Source organism: Amblyomma mixtum, chromosome 3, assembly GCF_055824585.1.
Source record: "Amblyomma mixtum isolate Tamu chromosome 3, ASM5582458v1, whole genome shotgun sequence".
Lineage (NCBI taxonomy): Eukaryota > Metazoa > Arthropoda > Arachnida > Ixodida > Ixodidae > Amblyomma > Amblyomma mixtum.
The window spans coordinates 85,927,182-85,943,471 of NC_143014.1; the positions used below are offsets into that span (position 1 = coordinate 85,927,182).

General features: G+C 44.8%; 1 protein-coding gene across 2 annotated transcripts in view; it reads left to right on the forward strand.

Annotated features, from left to right (window-relative positions):
* The first annotated feature begins 347 nt into the window (after nt 1–347).
* Sf3b3 (splicing factor 3b subunit 3) overlaps nt 348–16,290 on the forward strand; it is a 49,718-nt gene continuing 33,775 nt past the window's right edge. Inside the window, exons 1-11 of one of the 2 annotated variants that reach the window (XM_089579985.1) lie at nt 348–448; nt 720–1,050; nt 1,159–1,235; nt 2,501–2,767; nt 4,202–4,343; nt 5,887–5,999; nt 9,455–9,517; nt 10,223–10,297; nt 10,380–10,483; nt 10,645–10,906; nt 15,274–15,346. In XM_089579985.1, the coding sequence (XP_089436111.1) occupies nt 825–1,050; nt 1,159–1,235; nt 2,501–2,767; nt 4,202–4,343; nt 5,887–5,999; nt 9,455–9,517; nt 10,223–10,297; nt 10,380–10,483; nt 10,645–10,906; nt 15,274–15,346 (1,402 nt within the window). In that variant the 5' untranslated portion in view covers nt 348–448; nt 720–824. The other variant, XM_089579986.1, reaches the window with a different exon arrangement.

Sequence of the window (16,290 nt, forward strand, 5' to 3'; positions counted from 1 at the left end):
TCCTCGTAAAGTTTCTTGCTAATATTTGTTTGTACCATGCTTGTACTATGCAGACTATATACTAGATTCTAGTACACTACACTTGTACTCTACCCGCGGGATTAATATTCGCCCACTCACAAGAAACACGACCTTGTTGTACCATTGCACCTTGAGGTAACCTCGGTTCAGAGTTCCTTGTTGTGTTCGCGAGCGCCCTCTGTGTTGGTAAGCGCATTGTCTGCAGGCCGCTGTCGAAAGACCATGCTGTAGACTAATTTTTGAAAGAATAAGTACTATATTAATTAATATGTCTACACTTAATAAAAATAATATTTACTATGCCTCTGAAAATAAATTTTGAGGCAAGCTTTTACCGTAGTTGTATTTCGTACGTGCGGTTACGTTTAAACTGCTTTGTCGTGCAAAATGGACGACAATTCGAATTTGTGTCTGTAGGGCTTATGAGGTGATCTAAATCCACTTCAATCGTAGTCATACGCAGTTTTGTAGGTGTTGTCGTTTTAATTTATGTCGCGCTAGTGACTGGCGGCTGTGTAGGCACTCGTAATATTTGTGTGCGTTTCGTGAAACAGGCTCTTAATGTAGGCGCCGGTATTGTTTACGCTAGGGAAACAGGGACACTTTTCCCCTGTTACTCCTTTGTTGCGCATTAACGCGAATGCTTGTAGGCTGTTTGAAAGAAAGGTTAGTGGTTTATACTACCCGGTTTTTTTCAGGTAAACAAAAAATGGCGGTGGCAAAGGTGGATTGAACCAGAGCTAGCGTTGTGCTACGCATACCTACGTGGTGTCGAGGAATTCGTGTGAACGTCGCGCGGCAAAATGTACCTCTACAATTTGACGTTGCAACGTGCCACCGGCATCACACATGCCGTCCATGGAAACTTTTCGGGTACGAAGCTACAGGAGGTGGCTGTGTCGAGAGGGAAGATCCTGGAACTTCTCCGACCCGACCCAAACACTGGCAAAGTTTACACTCTGTACGCCTCAGAAGTGTTCGGAGTCATACGCTCAATGATGAGTTTTCGCCTGACCGGAGGATCGAAAGGTGCGCAATTATTTACTGCTGACTCTCACTGTGAGGCTTGCATACATTGAGATTGTACTTATTTGATGTAACACCATATTTTTGTGTTTTTCTGCGTGCTTTGATTAGATTACTTGGTGGTTGGATCTGACTCGGGGAGGATCGTTATCTTGGAGTATAATCCTCAAAAGAGCAGCTTTGAAAAGGTGAGTAATATTCAGCTGCGCATTTCCATGTAAATTTAAGCGTTGGCCTGTTATATAAAATAGGAATTGAGAAATTGACGGTATGACTGGTGCTGTGTAACACCACAGTGCCATCAATCTTGCCAGTCTGCATTCGAATGTTTCGAGCGCGCTATGCTAATAGCTACAATGTATTGCCGATTTTTATCTCTTCTCTTTCATACTAGCACGGAAACGCTGTCATTCTAGCATTTCAGAAAGGCGACAAAAGACGCCAACTGCAGAAAAACGGGGGGGAATGTTCATCTCTGTGAAACAGTTTATGATACGATGCTTACATAAATGCATGCCTTGTGCATACATGGTGGCACAGGCCCATGTCGGTGCTTCGCTGCACGATTAGGCGCCTACCACCTGTCCATTCAGTGCCTGTGTGAAAATTTTATGATGTTGGAAGGCTTTTACATTAAGCTGTAAAGAAGTCAAACATTTGTGTATTCAGATAGAGGCAGTATGAAAGGAACATGGGAGCCTGTGGTGATGCAAGACAATCACGCGATTGTTGCTGTTCTAAAAATTTTAGGCATGCCCCATCACAAGTATGATGGGGCGCACCTCCAATTTTAGAGCAGTAGGGAATATAAGAGCAGTGCCAACAATCATAAAAGCTTTGGCATGCATAGCTGCTGCTCTGCTTCCTAAGGGGTGGGCAGGTGCGCCTACAACCTTTAGAACATCCAAAGGCATGCAGTTACACAGCATTATCATAGGCTCGCATGTTCTTCCCTTTCATATTGTTTCTACCTGTACGAACGTGGTTGTTTACGTTAAATCGCTGATGTGCATGTGTTGTCTGAATGCTATTGCAAGCTGTGTTTATTTAGACCCGACAAGTTCATGTCACGCTTAGTGGGGTCATGTAAATGCAGTCGAGTCGAATCTGGGAGTTGGGGGGTTAGGTCCAGTCAGCCCAAAGGCAAGGGGTGGGTTGACTCGCAGAGCCCCTCACAAATTGCGCTTGATCTACTTTCACGCCTGAGGAAAGGATTTTCTGCAGGGGAAAGCAGGAGCTGGCGAGAGCAGGTTCACTACGTGTGTGGTCGCACCTTCTGCTTGTGCTGTGACTGTTGACACGCTGGTATCGAATTCATGCGAACGGGCAGTCATCGAGTGAGGGCGACCTAGCTCAGCATGACACCTTATTGACCCAATGCTGTCGCGTTCACGTAAACAGGGCTACAGTATTTAAATTTGTGCTTCACTAATCATCTTGACATATTTTCTAGGTACACCAAGAGACGTTTGGGAAGAGTGGCTGCCGACGCATTGTGCCTGGCCAACATCTTGCCATGGACCCCAAGGGTCGAGCTCTCATGGTAGCTGCTGTTGAAAAACAGAAGCTGGTGTATATTCTGAATCGAGATGCAGCTGCACGACTGACCATTTCCTCACCCCTGGAAGCACACAAATCCAGCACTCTTGTGTACCATGCTGTGGGTGTCGACGTTGGATTTGAAAACCCAGTCTTTGCCTGCCTTGAAATGGACTATGAGGTAAGCTTTCTATTTCAAGAAGTGGAGTTACACTTGTTTTATGACTTAGGTTACACTGGGATGACCCTTTTTCTTTGTTCTCTTTGTGTCACTGAAACAATGGCTGCATAAGAAGCAATTATGTGATGTCTCCGGCTTTGTTTCAGCACCTTATTGTTGCTCATAGGGAGCACAGTTGTCGCTTTTGCCACAGCAATTGCCAGGGAGCTTGTCTGGCCATGTGCGTACCAATGGCATCTGTGCTGGTGGCGAGCATCTTGTAGTGCATTCTGGCACTCATATAAGTGCGTTTTGTGGAAGTTTGATGAAGCAGGGGTTTGGCTAGTGCAACCAGTGATGGCTCAGTTCGCAATGTTTGCGGAAGTCATGCATAAAATTATGCATGATGCTGGGATGAAAGTGTTGGGCACTGTGATGCAGTTGAATGCCCCCATAGAGGAATCGTTGAGGTAAACAGTGGTTCTGTCATGTTTTATAACTGAAAGCTGCCATGTTTGCTAATGAGAGAGCTATCCAGATGGGCGGGGAAATGGGCATGGTGCCCCCAAGAATGTGCTCTGGATGGTCGTGTGATCCAGGTGGGCCTTGGAACTCGAACCTTGTGTTCTCATAAAGTGGGGGGGGTGGTGGGGGGGGGGGGGGGAGCTATTGTAATCACTTCTTCATCCTGAGGGAGCGCAAAAAGTCAAGATTTTTCTTAGTGCCCCTTATTCACATCAGATGACTTGATGATGCTGCTTTATCTTGGCTGTGCAGTCTTTGTGTACACACCTTTAATGCTTTCAGGAAACTTGAATAATGCCGTGTGAAAGTATGAAATGGAGACATAAATAAAAGGGGTGTGATTGCATTGGGAGGGTGACTGCGCTAATGACCTTGTGCTTGTCACTTGAGCCATCATGTTCAAAATGCAGGTGAAAATGAAAGCACACCTTCCCCTCACTCCCTCACTTTCGTGTCTTTTTCTGACAAGTGCGTTCTGGCAGTATGCATATTTTTACATGCTCACACAAGCTTGCATTTCATGCATATATATTTTCTTTGTTAATTTTGTAATTGTCTATTTACATTCATCCATGTCACGCAATGTTTGCTGTGTGTTTCCTCATGTGCACACTTTTCTGCTGCTTCTTGGAAGAAGCAGAAAAGTGCTTCATATGTTAATGAAGTAGGCTTGTCATGTGATGTTTTACTCAGTTAGTATCTGTCCATGGTACAGAGTGAGCTTCATTGGATGCAGGGCATGAGATGGTGCATGGTTGAGGGGCAGGGGAGTGATACCAGGCCACCGTGCCAGGGACCGCTGACCATAGTGGCACCGTTACATGACAGCAGTATCACTTTTTGCAAGTGCTTAGATCATGTTTTGCTCCAGTTGAGAAACACTTCCTGCTGTAATATGCTTTTAATCTTTTTTTTTTGTTTTTCATGTAGGAGGCGGACACTGATCCTACTGGGGAAGCTGCTCATAACACTCATCAGACATTAACATTTTATGAGTTGGACTTGGGTTTGAACCACGTTGTTCGTAAATACAGCGAACCTTTAGAAGAGCATGGCAACTTCCTCATAGCAGGTGATTTTTATGAAATTCATGGCCTTTTATACATACTAGCCTAGTTAGTAAAAGTATTGTTTAGTAGAATCTCGATATAAATCTCACAGGGTCGTGAAAAATATTTGCATCGTCCAAAGCTAACAAAATTTGTTTGCAGAAGCTTTGGAAATGCATTTACGCAGATTTGTTTATGGCTGATAGCATTAATTCAGGGTCGCATGCCACCACAGACTGCTCATGGTGTGTACCGTGAGAAATGGCTATCGTGATGTTCGGTAATGTACGGGCCCTGTGCCATCGCTCACTAGATGTCGGCATGTGTGGGCCACGCGACTGGCGATCGTGGCATCGGCGATGTGCAGGCCGCAAGCCACCGCTCATTGCTCGTGGTGCATACCGCGCTACTGGCCATCGTGGCATGGGCGACGTGCAAGCAGCACTATAGTGCTGAAGTGTGTGGCTCGCAGGTTCGTATCATCCGTAATGGCGCGGGAGAGTGTTCAGAACATCCGAAATTTTTCCCATAGTGCACAGTGCACTCTGGCTAGGGAATTCTGCAGATTCGTATCAGCCGGGATGTATCGTCGAGATTCTACAGTAGTAGTTATGTAACGAGTGCTTTGAACTCCTAAGTATTTGTAAGCTTTAAAGGACCATTTTAACTGTGGTTTGCTTACTGTAATCATTGCGTGTGATTTAACAACTGCGAAAATAGTTAGGTTTACCAAAAAAATAAAAAATGCCCGGAAAAGTTAACCTACACAACCAAAGTGAACACAGGCATATGTCAGTTTGACAAATCTCAAATACTGGGACTGGCAGCCCCTGCACTCGTGTTTTACCTCTTGCCACATTTTTGTTCTGTGGCTCATCGAGGCTTTGAGAAGCAAGATTGACTTGTGGCGGTATGGTATACATGGCTGATAATGTGAATCGCTTTGATTACATCCACGCGTAAAAAGTAGTTCACACTCGGTGAAAATTATAATAGCCAGAGGGCATGAACACTGAGTGCCTCACAGCTTCGACCGTGATTCCTAATGCTAGCATTTGTTTTATTCTGCTCTTTGCTTTCGTCGAAACACTCACAGAGGCTTCAAGAAGAACGAATGATACGTGGCGGAGTAGTATGGTTTTGCTGGTGTACTACTTCCGTAGCCTCGGCAGCATTGACTGCTATATATGAAACGGAGTATAGTAATTGGTGATGGGCAAGTGTGTAATTGTGAATCTGACATTTGTAGATGATAGTGGTGGTTTTGGCATGCTGAATGATTTTCTTTCTTTTTCTTTTTTTTTGTCTGGGCTTTCTTTTTTTCTTTCATTTTTTAGTGTAGCCACATTTTAAACCATATGTTACTCTGGGCCCCAATTTTTGCTACCAGCATATGTAAAATTTCAAATGTTGTTGAATTGAAACTTCGGCTGCAGTTCAGATGCTTGGTGCTTGGGTGATATGTTTGGGTGATCAAAAGTGCCCTACACAATAATAAAAATTGATAGCAAAATATCGCTTCATTTGTTCATAGAAACTGCTGATAGTTGTTTTTTGTGCATTCAGTTCCTGGTGGAAGTGATGGCCCCAGTGGAGTGTTGATTTGTTCTGAGAACTACATCACATACAAGAACTTTGGAGATCAACCTGACATTCGTTGCCCTATTCCTAGGCGAAGGGTATGTTGCTTCTGTTGCATTTTGTTTTTAATTTTTTTTTTCTGATTGAGGGTTTGTTTCAGAAAATGCTCAGCTAAGCATGGATGTTTAGTGTTCAAAAGCTTCTGCGGCATCTGCAGAAACGCTACTTAGTTCCATGTTGGAAGCTTGAATTTTTCTTTTGAATGTGATACCACTTGTGCATTTAAAGTATATAGGAAACACAAGAACCATGTGTTTTCGGCTTATTCACCATAGTACAAAAGGAGGCTTTGAAACACTAAGGCTGCATTTAAACCCTCTAGGTCTATGCACAGCCTGTGGATGTGTGTTAGCCTGCAATGGCCACCAGCATCATATCGATTGGCACTCCAGCTGCATTTCCTGGTTGCTGCCAAAACAAGCCGATTCACAGCAGCGTTAGGTGCTTAGGAAAAAGAGAGGTGAGGGGTTGAAGATGCTGAGCAACGAATGCCATGACAGGCACTTTGACCTGCCATGACAGGGCAATGCGTAGGGCATGCTTGGCACAAAGAACACAGCTGGAAAAAAGCAGCTTCTTGATAGCTATGCACTCAAGGCTGTTACTTGATTGACTGCCACGTTTACTTGCATTCAACTGCTCGCATTGCACTGGAAGTGAGCTTCTGCATTTTCGTGCTTTGCTGGTCTGGGCAGGTTGGTTACGTGCCTATTTCGAATTGACCATTGCATTCACTTGGATTGGTCAAATGGTTAGGCGAATCCCCCAAGGTGGGGTAGGTTTGTAATAAGGGAGTAATTACTCATTGGCATCCACCTGAGCGCTACCATACGGCTGCAGTGGAAAGCTATACAGCTTTCTCAGAAACTTCGTAGTTGAGGAAAAATTCGTCCTGGTCCAGGGTTCGAACCCGGGACCACCGCTTCACCAGAGCAGTCGCTCTACCAACTGAGCTAACCGGGACGGCAAGCTTATGGTAGGGCAAGAGCGAATTGGTAAGCAACTCGAAGTGGGAACTGTGTTGGTCAGATGTTTAGGGGAATCCCAAACCCGTAAATGTTTGGGGAGGGGGGGAGCGTTGATATATATGAATGCTGGCTGAGAACACGTCCACTATGGATAATCGGGCAAGCCTTGGAATAGCGATTGTCAGCATTATCATAATGCCAGGTAATAACATATAGGCTGTTTCACACTTGAGGGAAAGAGGAAGTGCGTGACCGCCACGATTCGAGAAATGCTGCCGCCAACAGCCTGCAAGAATGGGCGGCTCTAGGCGCGTGCATGGAAAAAACAGCCAGCCATGCTTAATGCTTACTATGCGCCGTTGCGACCGATTCTCTCCAGCTGTCAGTGGCAGCAGTTCTCGAAGCATGACGGTCACGCGCTCCCAGTTTCTCTGTAGGTGTGAAACAGCCTATACATAAGGCACCTCAGAAATGGCCTTTCCAAAATACTCCTGACAAGGGATTTCCTTGAGGTTGTTAGATGCTAGTCAGGATTCAGTTCACCATACAATTATCCGTTTCAGAATTATCTGTTTGATGGGCAAGCCTTGCCCAAAAATAGAACAACTGCTTTGAAGTGCTCCAAAGTGTGTTTTTCAGTGCTCCAAACGTTGCTCCAAGCCGTGGGTTGGCAGTAGCACCACTGTCATTATAAATATAAGCTGTCTGTCTAGCTTTACTTCCCAGTGTGAAACACCATGATGTGAACCAAGCACTCGGCTGTAAATTATGATGAAAGGAGTTTCGTGTAGTGTCACAACAGCCCAACAAATACTACCAGCAAAGAGAGTGTGATTGCATTGCTAATGGTGAAGATGGTGGCAGCCTCCTCCACTGCAGCTCAGCTCAGACACTGCTCTCCATTGGAGAGTAGGTGCCTGAGACACCCGCTCCACATTGTCTGTATTTCTATGGAGACTAAATGCAAAAGATGCCCGTATGCTGTGCGATGTTGGTGCATTTCAAAGATCCCCAGGTGGTTGAGGTTCATCTGGAGCCCTAGACTATGATGCCTTCTTCTCTTCCTTCTTTCACTTCCTCCCTCCCTTCCCTCATGGAACGTTTGAGGTGTCCAGCGAGAAGTGAGACAGTTATTGCACCTTAGCTTTCCCCAAAACCAACTTTTTTCTGCTTGGTTGTTGTTACCCTGAGATAAGGATTTTGTCCTTGCTAGAAGCTGGCAGTAACCAGCAGTGGAAGTATCATGCGTTGTCTTTGGCTGCCTGCTCCGTAATGGTGCAAAGTATGAAGCAGCACGCACTTACTCGCGGTGTGACGTGAAAGCTGCGCGAACTGCTGTCTGAGGGCTCCTTTCTTCGAGTTTTTTCAGGCCACTTTTCGGGAGGTAAAAATTTTTGGAATATCGAAAGAAATGAAAAAGAAACCTAGTTTAGTTTATGAGGTTTAATGTCCCAAAGCGACTCAGTGCTAAGAGAGACGCCGTCGTGAAGGGCTCCGGAAATTTCGACCACTTGGGGTTCTTTAAAAAGAAAGCTATGAGGTCTGTAGACCTAGTGTCAGTAGTTACTGTAATAGGTTTTTTGTGTGCCACTGAAGTTAAGGAGACAAAAGGCGGATGGAATTTCTGCTCATGGTGCCTGGGTATAGGTTTATGGTTTATGGGGTTTAACGTCCCAAAGCGACTGAGGCTATGAGAGACGCCGTAGTGAAGGGCTCCGGAAATTTCGACCACCTGGGGTTCTTTAACGTGCACTGACATCGCACAGTACACGGGCCTCTAGAATTTCTCCTCCAAAGAAATTCCAGCCGCCGCGGCCGGGATCGAACCCGCGTCTTTCGGGTCAGCAGCCGAGCACCATAACCGCTTAGCCACCGCGGCGGCGGTGCCTGGGTATACTGATTGTGCATGATCATGCAAGGTCATATGACACAAGGCGAATTTGAAATATTGTTCTGCTCATTGGTTGCGCTGTAAATGTGATATTTAAATTTTGGCCATGAATTCATTGCTTAGTAACACTATCATACAGAATTTGAAAACTTCTAGAATGAAGTAGAGAATAGGACAGTAGCCATTTCAAAGGAAACAAACCTGACAGCATATGATGCAAACCGTGAATCATGCAAGTAAGCTTGGCTAACAGTGCTGGAGATGCAAGCAAGTTATGAAAGAAGGTTGTGTTTTTTTCTTTATGCTACAGTGGCGTGCTTTATATTGACTCCAGGGAGTTCTTGGACAAATTTATTTGATTTAACAAGTTTAATTTGCCTGTGTAATAAAAACGGTGTGCTCTTGACTACTGATCTCAGAATTTTGACTTATGCCAGCACAAACTGACCATACTTTTCCTGCCCATGGCACTGATCTATACTGAGGAGGTGTGTCCTGCCACTGCAGCCTGATATGTGTACCAGAATGGAACATAAATTGATCAGCTTTTGTCTCTTGTGAAGGAAGCTTGAGTTGTGCATTGGGATAATTGTAGTTATTGTGGTGCTCAATTAGTGGTTGATTTGTTCTGCAGAATGACTTGGATGATCCAGAACGGGGCATGATATTTGTGTGCAGTGCAAACCACAAAACAAAGGTACGTATTTGTTGCTTTTGGTGAACTGTGCATTTTGATTTTGTTGCAATGTATGTGGTGGAAATGCATGAAGGGTAAGATCATAATGTCATGGTCAAGGTTTGAGGGATGTTATGAGAGCATAAAGATCACAGTAGAAGAGTATTAGCCTGTTGGCCTACTATTAACTGACGCCTCTCATTGTGGCGTGAAAAATTGGTTGTGGCTTAAAATGAGCCACATTAAACAGTAAGTATCTTGATTTTGCTTCAGGAGTTGACATTCAGAGTGCGTTAGGTGCATATCATAAAAAAAAAATGCAGGACAGTTACTGCTGTGTAATACAAAATTCAGCAGCTGTTTGTGATGGTGAATATAGTATCATTCATTCATTATTATTTCTAACCTTCTCTGGAAGAGTGCACGTGCATCACCATGTTTGAACAACCACTCAGAGCGGTACATTGCTATGGTGCATTGCAGTGACGTCATGCGTGACGGCACTGCATGCTGACAATCAGTGTGGCATGGTATTACGCCACAGAACCGGGAAATGTCCCCTTAACACCTTTTGCTATTAAAAAAGGGTCTAAAAAATGTAAGAAAGGGTAGAGAGCTACTTAGTGACTGTAGTAAGGTCTTCTGCACCTATGGTGGTGTGGCACTGTCTGTTAAGGATTTAGGGAAAACTGTCGGCTCATTGCTCATACTTTTCTATTTTTCCAGTCCATGTTCTTCTTTTTGGCTCAAACTGAGCAAGGAGACATCTTCAAGATTACATTGGAGACAGATGAGGATATGGTATGTAGGCATTATATATATATACTTATTCATTTACTTGTCTTTGCTGGGATCACTTTCATTAGGTATGCTTGCCATTTAGGTTACAGAAATTAAGCTGAAGTACTTCGACACCATTCCTGTGGCATCCAGCATGTGCGTGCTAAAAACCGGATTCCTGTTTGTCGCTGCAGAATTTGGAAACCAGTAAGTACTACCTTTATAATCTGCTGAGCAGCTAACTTGCTGTGTGTACACTTGTCAAGTATCAGCAGGTCATATTATGAGTGGCTCATGCTAGCACTGCTGTTTTAGTACGCCCTGTGGGTCTGCAAGGGGTGACTTATTGTACAAACTGTTGCATGCAGCTGCCTGTACCAAATTGCAAGACTGGGTGAGGAAGATGAAGAGCCAGAATTTAGCAGTGCCATCCCACTTGAGGAAGGAGACACCTTCTTTTTTGCTCCCCGTGCTTTGCGCAACCTGCTGCCTGTTGAGGAACTGGACTCGCTGTCGCCTGCCATGGGCTGCACCATTGCTGACCTGGCCAATGAGGACACACCCCAGTTGTACGTGGCTTGTGGTCGGGGTCCACGCTCCTGCCTACGTGTCCTTCGCCATGGTCTTGAAGTGAGTTGTGGTGTATGATGAAAAACTGCAAATGCATTGTATGTGTTCCACTTTTGCACTGCCATTGTCGCAGCATACCGATTTTGTGCAGGCTACTGGGAGTCCCTGTGGTCCCTTTTTCCTTTGATGGGCAAAAATATACGTTCAGTACAATTGGGAAAGCATTTTGTTTCCTTAATAGTGCAGTAGCATTACTAGGTGCATTTTTCGGTTTCGGGCATATGTGTGTCCCTGCAGCCTGCTTTGTGGAAGGCGACTCACCTGCCCACCGTATTGTGGGCAGCCTGCCAGGCATATACACCTGGAAGGCCTTCATGGCTAATGCCTTCTGGTTAAAGGCCTTTAGGTCAAATGCCCTTAGTGTGTAAGGACCTTAAATGCCCACTGTAACTAGAGCTACTGCGCGATACTATTCCACACTTAGCCATGCTTAAATGTCTGTTTTTTTTTACTGATACATAACATCATTTTATTTTCTAACAAATTTAACTGCGTGTTTATTTATTTATTTATTTAGCAATACTGTAAGCCTTTGACAGGCCTATACAGGCAGTGGGTTACAAAGGTATTCACAATGTACAACACTTTGTAAAATATATTAACACTAGAACTTGTTATCTAAAACAGAACATCATTCCAACCAAAATCAAACGGTAGAAAAGAGCAGGAAAAAAAAAGAAAAAAGAATAAAAAAGCTTGCGCTTTATGGCACTGGGTGAAACAAAGATTCTACCTTATTGACAAAGCTAGACACAGAATCGTCGTCAACAACATCCCCTGGCAATGAATTCCAAATCTCTACGGACGACGGAAAAAAAGAAAACTTAAAAGTATTGCACCGCGTGACGTATGGCCGGATGTGCTTATCATGATTTTTTCGTTTGCATTAATCATGAGGCGACATTTGTTGGAGCAGTTTCCACGCACTTTCACAATGCAAAATGTTTTGTTACATTAGGCACTATGTGTGTTGATAGCATTCTGCTTGCGGCAAGCCCTTGTTATTGGAGCCTGTTGTAACTGCAGTCTTACTATGTTTGTAGAGCAGCCCACACCTCGCTTGGTTTACTTGTGTGAAAGCCGCTGCTTTGCAGATGTGTGGTTATTTCCTTGGGTGTTATTTCCTTGCTGAGGCACACATGCAATCACACACTCATAATTACAGTCGTGGCCACTTATAATGGTCACTCGCTTAGATTGAACAAAGACGACACGACCGTCACAATTTGCATTAGGGCTATGACAGTGAATCTCGTATAGAGCGAACATCCACAGTCATAAAAATCAGTTGCAGCGAATATTCAAGCCCCAGCAACAGGTGTCCTGGGCCACACTGCACAGACCTCCATCGATGTCCTATGTGAACATCAATACTGCTTTCACTTTTCAAGCGAAAACTTTAAAAAGAGCATGGGTTACATGAAAAAAAGAGAAAAGGAAAGTTTGCTGCTGGTGCACAACATTACTGCTGCTTCGCACACTCAACTGCACCTGTTCTGGGTAACAGTCTTATGGCAGGAGAGGAGCTACGCTTGTGGATTGCCAACGGTACCTCGTCTTCCCGTTCAAATGCGGAGCGCCACGAATATTTTTATGGCAGGTCGCAAAAAAAAAAAAGCTCTAATTGCGCCTGAACAGAACTACGGGAAAAGAGGCGAACTCATTCTGAGCTTGGCTGCTGCGGTGGCTCAGTGCTTATGGTGCTCGGCTGCTGACCCAAAAGACGCAGGTTCAGTCCCGGCCGCAGCAGTCGAATTTTGATGGAGGCAAAATTCTAGAGGCCTGTGTATTGTGCGATGTCAGTGCACGTTAATTAAAGAACCCAAGGTGGTTGAGATTTCCGGAGCCCTTCACTACGGCGTCACTCATAGCCTGAGTTGCTTTGGGACAAGTCCCTGTGGTGCCACACCAGTATGAATTCGTACCAACTCGCCCAATTTTCAACCCTTTTAAACCCCCATAAACCAATCATTTTGCGCTTGGGCGCGTTCATTGGTTGCTGCGGTTATCGCCTGCACTGGATACACTGGTCACTGATTCCTCATCAGGTATATTAAACGTTACAAGCTGAAAGAGCTTGACCGCCTACTTGGGCAAATCTGCGTGCTTATCTGCCAGGCCAAGAACAGATAGGCAGTTGCGTCTCACGGACTTCAGCGCTGTATACGTGCTTCCCATTAAGGCTCTTTCTTTTGCACTGCGTCTATGCTAAGCTCACTGACTGCCTCTGTGCCATATTTGCCTCAAAAACTGATGCAAGCAATAATAAACTAGCGTAGGTTGGAACTTTCCCTCTTCGTAAAAACTGGCCACCGCCACTGCACCCGCACACAACCCTGGTGTGATCTTCTGTGAAGGGCTGTCAATGGTTAGCACTCAGCAAAGGTGGTGTCCCTACAAAACCTAAGCACTGAAGGCGCAGAAATGACCATATTTGCAGGCACAAATTTCGCATCGGGCTGATATATGCCCATAATTAAAAAGTGTCATTTTATCGCATGACGCACTAGGCCTAAAAGCACTGTTCCATTCATCCCGTTCATCGTGATGCACCGAAAGGTAACTCAAGGCTTCAAAACTTGGTCAGGCAGATAGCTGCTGGTGGATACCATGTAGGCAGCATGCCGTGTATTACGACCGGTCCACTTACTGCGAACATCCAGATATAAAGAATGATAGACGCACGACGGTTGTGTTTATTATACGGTTGAATCTTGATGATGTGAATCTCACAGGGTCACAAAAAATATTTGCATCATCCAAAACGAGCAAAATTTGTATGCACAGATCTGTTTTCAGCTCACTGGGTTTACATACAGCTGCCGCTCACTGCTCCCAGTGCGTACCGTACGTCTGGCGATCACAGGGTCGGCTATGTACGGGCCGCGTGCTGTCGCTCACTGCCAGCGTCACTGCTTGTGGCACACACCGCACATCTGTTGATCACAATGTCAGCGATGTACGGGTCGCACAGTGCCACTCACTACTCGCAGTGCGCACTGCTCAACTGGTGATCCCTGCATGTATACTATCATGATGGAAAGAAACACGAACAGAGTGGAGCCTAGGCGCTCCTCTGTTCGCATTTCTTTTAAGCACGCTTTTACTTCGGTGGCAGCAAAAAGACACTATAATTGTCCGTGACACATTCTAGGACGACTCTGACGTCTTTTTCTTACCACCCAGGTAAAAGCGCCTTCAAAAGAAATTCGAACAGCGGAGCGCGTAGGCGCCGCTTTCCATCGTGACAGTACTTGATGCTTGAGGGTGCGGTCACGGCTCGTGCGTTCGTGTCGGGTTCTACGTAACATTTGAATTTCTGCCCATTGCACACAATGTGCTCTGGCCAGGGCATTTTATGAATTCATTTCATCCAGAAATTTGTATCAGCCAGGATTGCATCATCAAGATCCTGCTGTAAGTGAGCTTGGCTGTATGCTTGTGTGTGTGTGCATTTACATATGCAGTCAAAAAGTTAGTAGTATGAATTTCAGCGGTTCTAATATTTCTTGCAACCTTAGGAATTTCATATCAATGAGATTGTACTGTAATTGGTTTGTAAATGATAGATTAGTGCAAGCAAATAGGTCTTATTGTTCACTAATCAGCCATCTTTAAAAAAAAAAAATTTTTAAGTGCATACACTTACACTGTGCCCTCTTGAATCAAGGTGAATACCTCTTATGATTTATCTTTTTGTGTGTGTTGCTTTTTGAGCAGTGAAAAAACATGTTAGTATTGGCAGATCAGCTACTGAGATAATGCTGATGTTTCAGTACATGTGCAATAATCAACATGCCATGAACAATTAGTTGTTGTTTTGTGGTGGAACTGCAATTTGGTGAAGATTCTGTTGCTGACAGATGTTTCAAGGGGCCACATTTCGTTTTGTTCTTTTTTTCTTTTGGTCCTCTTGCATCGGGTCATCCACCATGACCTATGCCACTAGAAATCTGACCAATAACATAGGATCAAAAGAGAAGAAAATGAAACGAAACATTGCAGAATTTGGCCCCTGGGCGCATTTTGTATTTCAGAGTTTATATCAGTGCATGAAAAGGGTTTATGTATCTACTTATGCCATCCTGTTGCCAGCAGGCGAATTACCTTGCCCGACTAGTTGATCAGCACTATTAGTACCTGCATATCCAGTGCACTCGGACACTCAGCGCACAGCGGCTTCATACTGTAACAAGATGCCGAGCTTTTTGACTGTGGTAGTGTGTTTACAGGAATGGCCCATTGATTTAACCTTCACCAATATGGAATATTTAGATTTTCTACAAACATCAAAGGGCATTTCTGGCAGCAAACGCTTGTGTATTTAGAGGCAACTAAATGTCTCAAGGTGGCTTCATGTGTTCCAGGTCTCTGAAATGGCTGTGTCTGAGCTTCCTGGCAATCCCAATGCAGTGTGGACTGTTAAAAGGAAATCTGATGGTAAGAATTCATCCACTAGCCCTATGTGTTTTTTTGTTTAAAGGGAGACTGAAGCACTTTTTTTGAAAATCAGGCTGGCAGTTGTGTCCTATAGTTTTTCATGCTGTATACTGGAATATCGCATCCAAATAAGGCAAAAACAAGCGCTAATCGCCTTTTTTAGCAGAAATATGCGGCCTGTGCCGCGGGGCACGCCGTGCGGTGCGCCGCCGCCCGTGATTGGTCAAGAGAGGTCGTGACGACATTTTGAGGACTGGAGAAGCTGCCGATGCGGATGCGGCTCTGCATTGAGTGCAGATCGCAGCTTTCCGTGGTGGTGTAAAAGTGAATATGGCGACTATTTTTTTACTGACCTCCAAAGAAAAGGATACTACAGTTTGTTCATTCCACGTATCACTTGAAAGCAAAAAAGACACAAGCAAAAAATTCTACGCCTAGCACAAGCATACGCCAGCGTGAAAAACGCGTATGCAGACCATGCGTAAAGGGTGCCAGCACAACCTCGGCTCGTATTCTCGGAAAGGAAGGGGTGCGAACAATACTCAAGTCAGTTACCACCACCGGAAGCCTCCTGGCTCGCCCGAAGGAGCGTCATCCTAAAGAAAGGGGCCAAGGCGCTGTGTACAAAAAATTCTGTTCTCAGTATTCGGCGTTGTAGGTTGGGGCAAGAAAGTATTTCAAGGAAACGATGAAGCAGCACAAAGTTGATGTCAATATTAGCGAAGCGCAGTGGCCAAGCATTGCGAGGCATGTGAGCACAGAATAGTGACGCAATCATTGTGCGCTGGAAACCAAGCCAAATACGCGCACAAGGCTGCTGCTTCACTCGTGGCGCGTTCAGCAGATGCCACAAAATATTAATCGCTGCCTCGGAAACGTTCGCCCTTCCTAGATTTGCAGTTTAGGTTCAGAGAAGTAGTGGCCAACTACATGTGTGTTTAAAA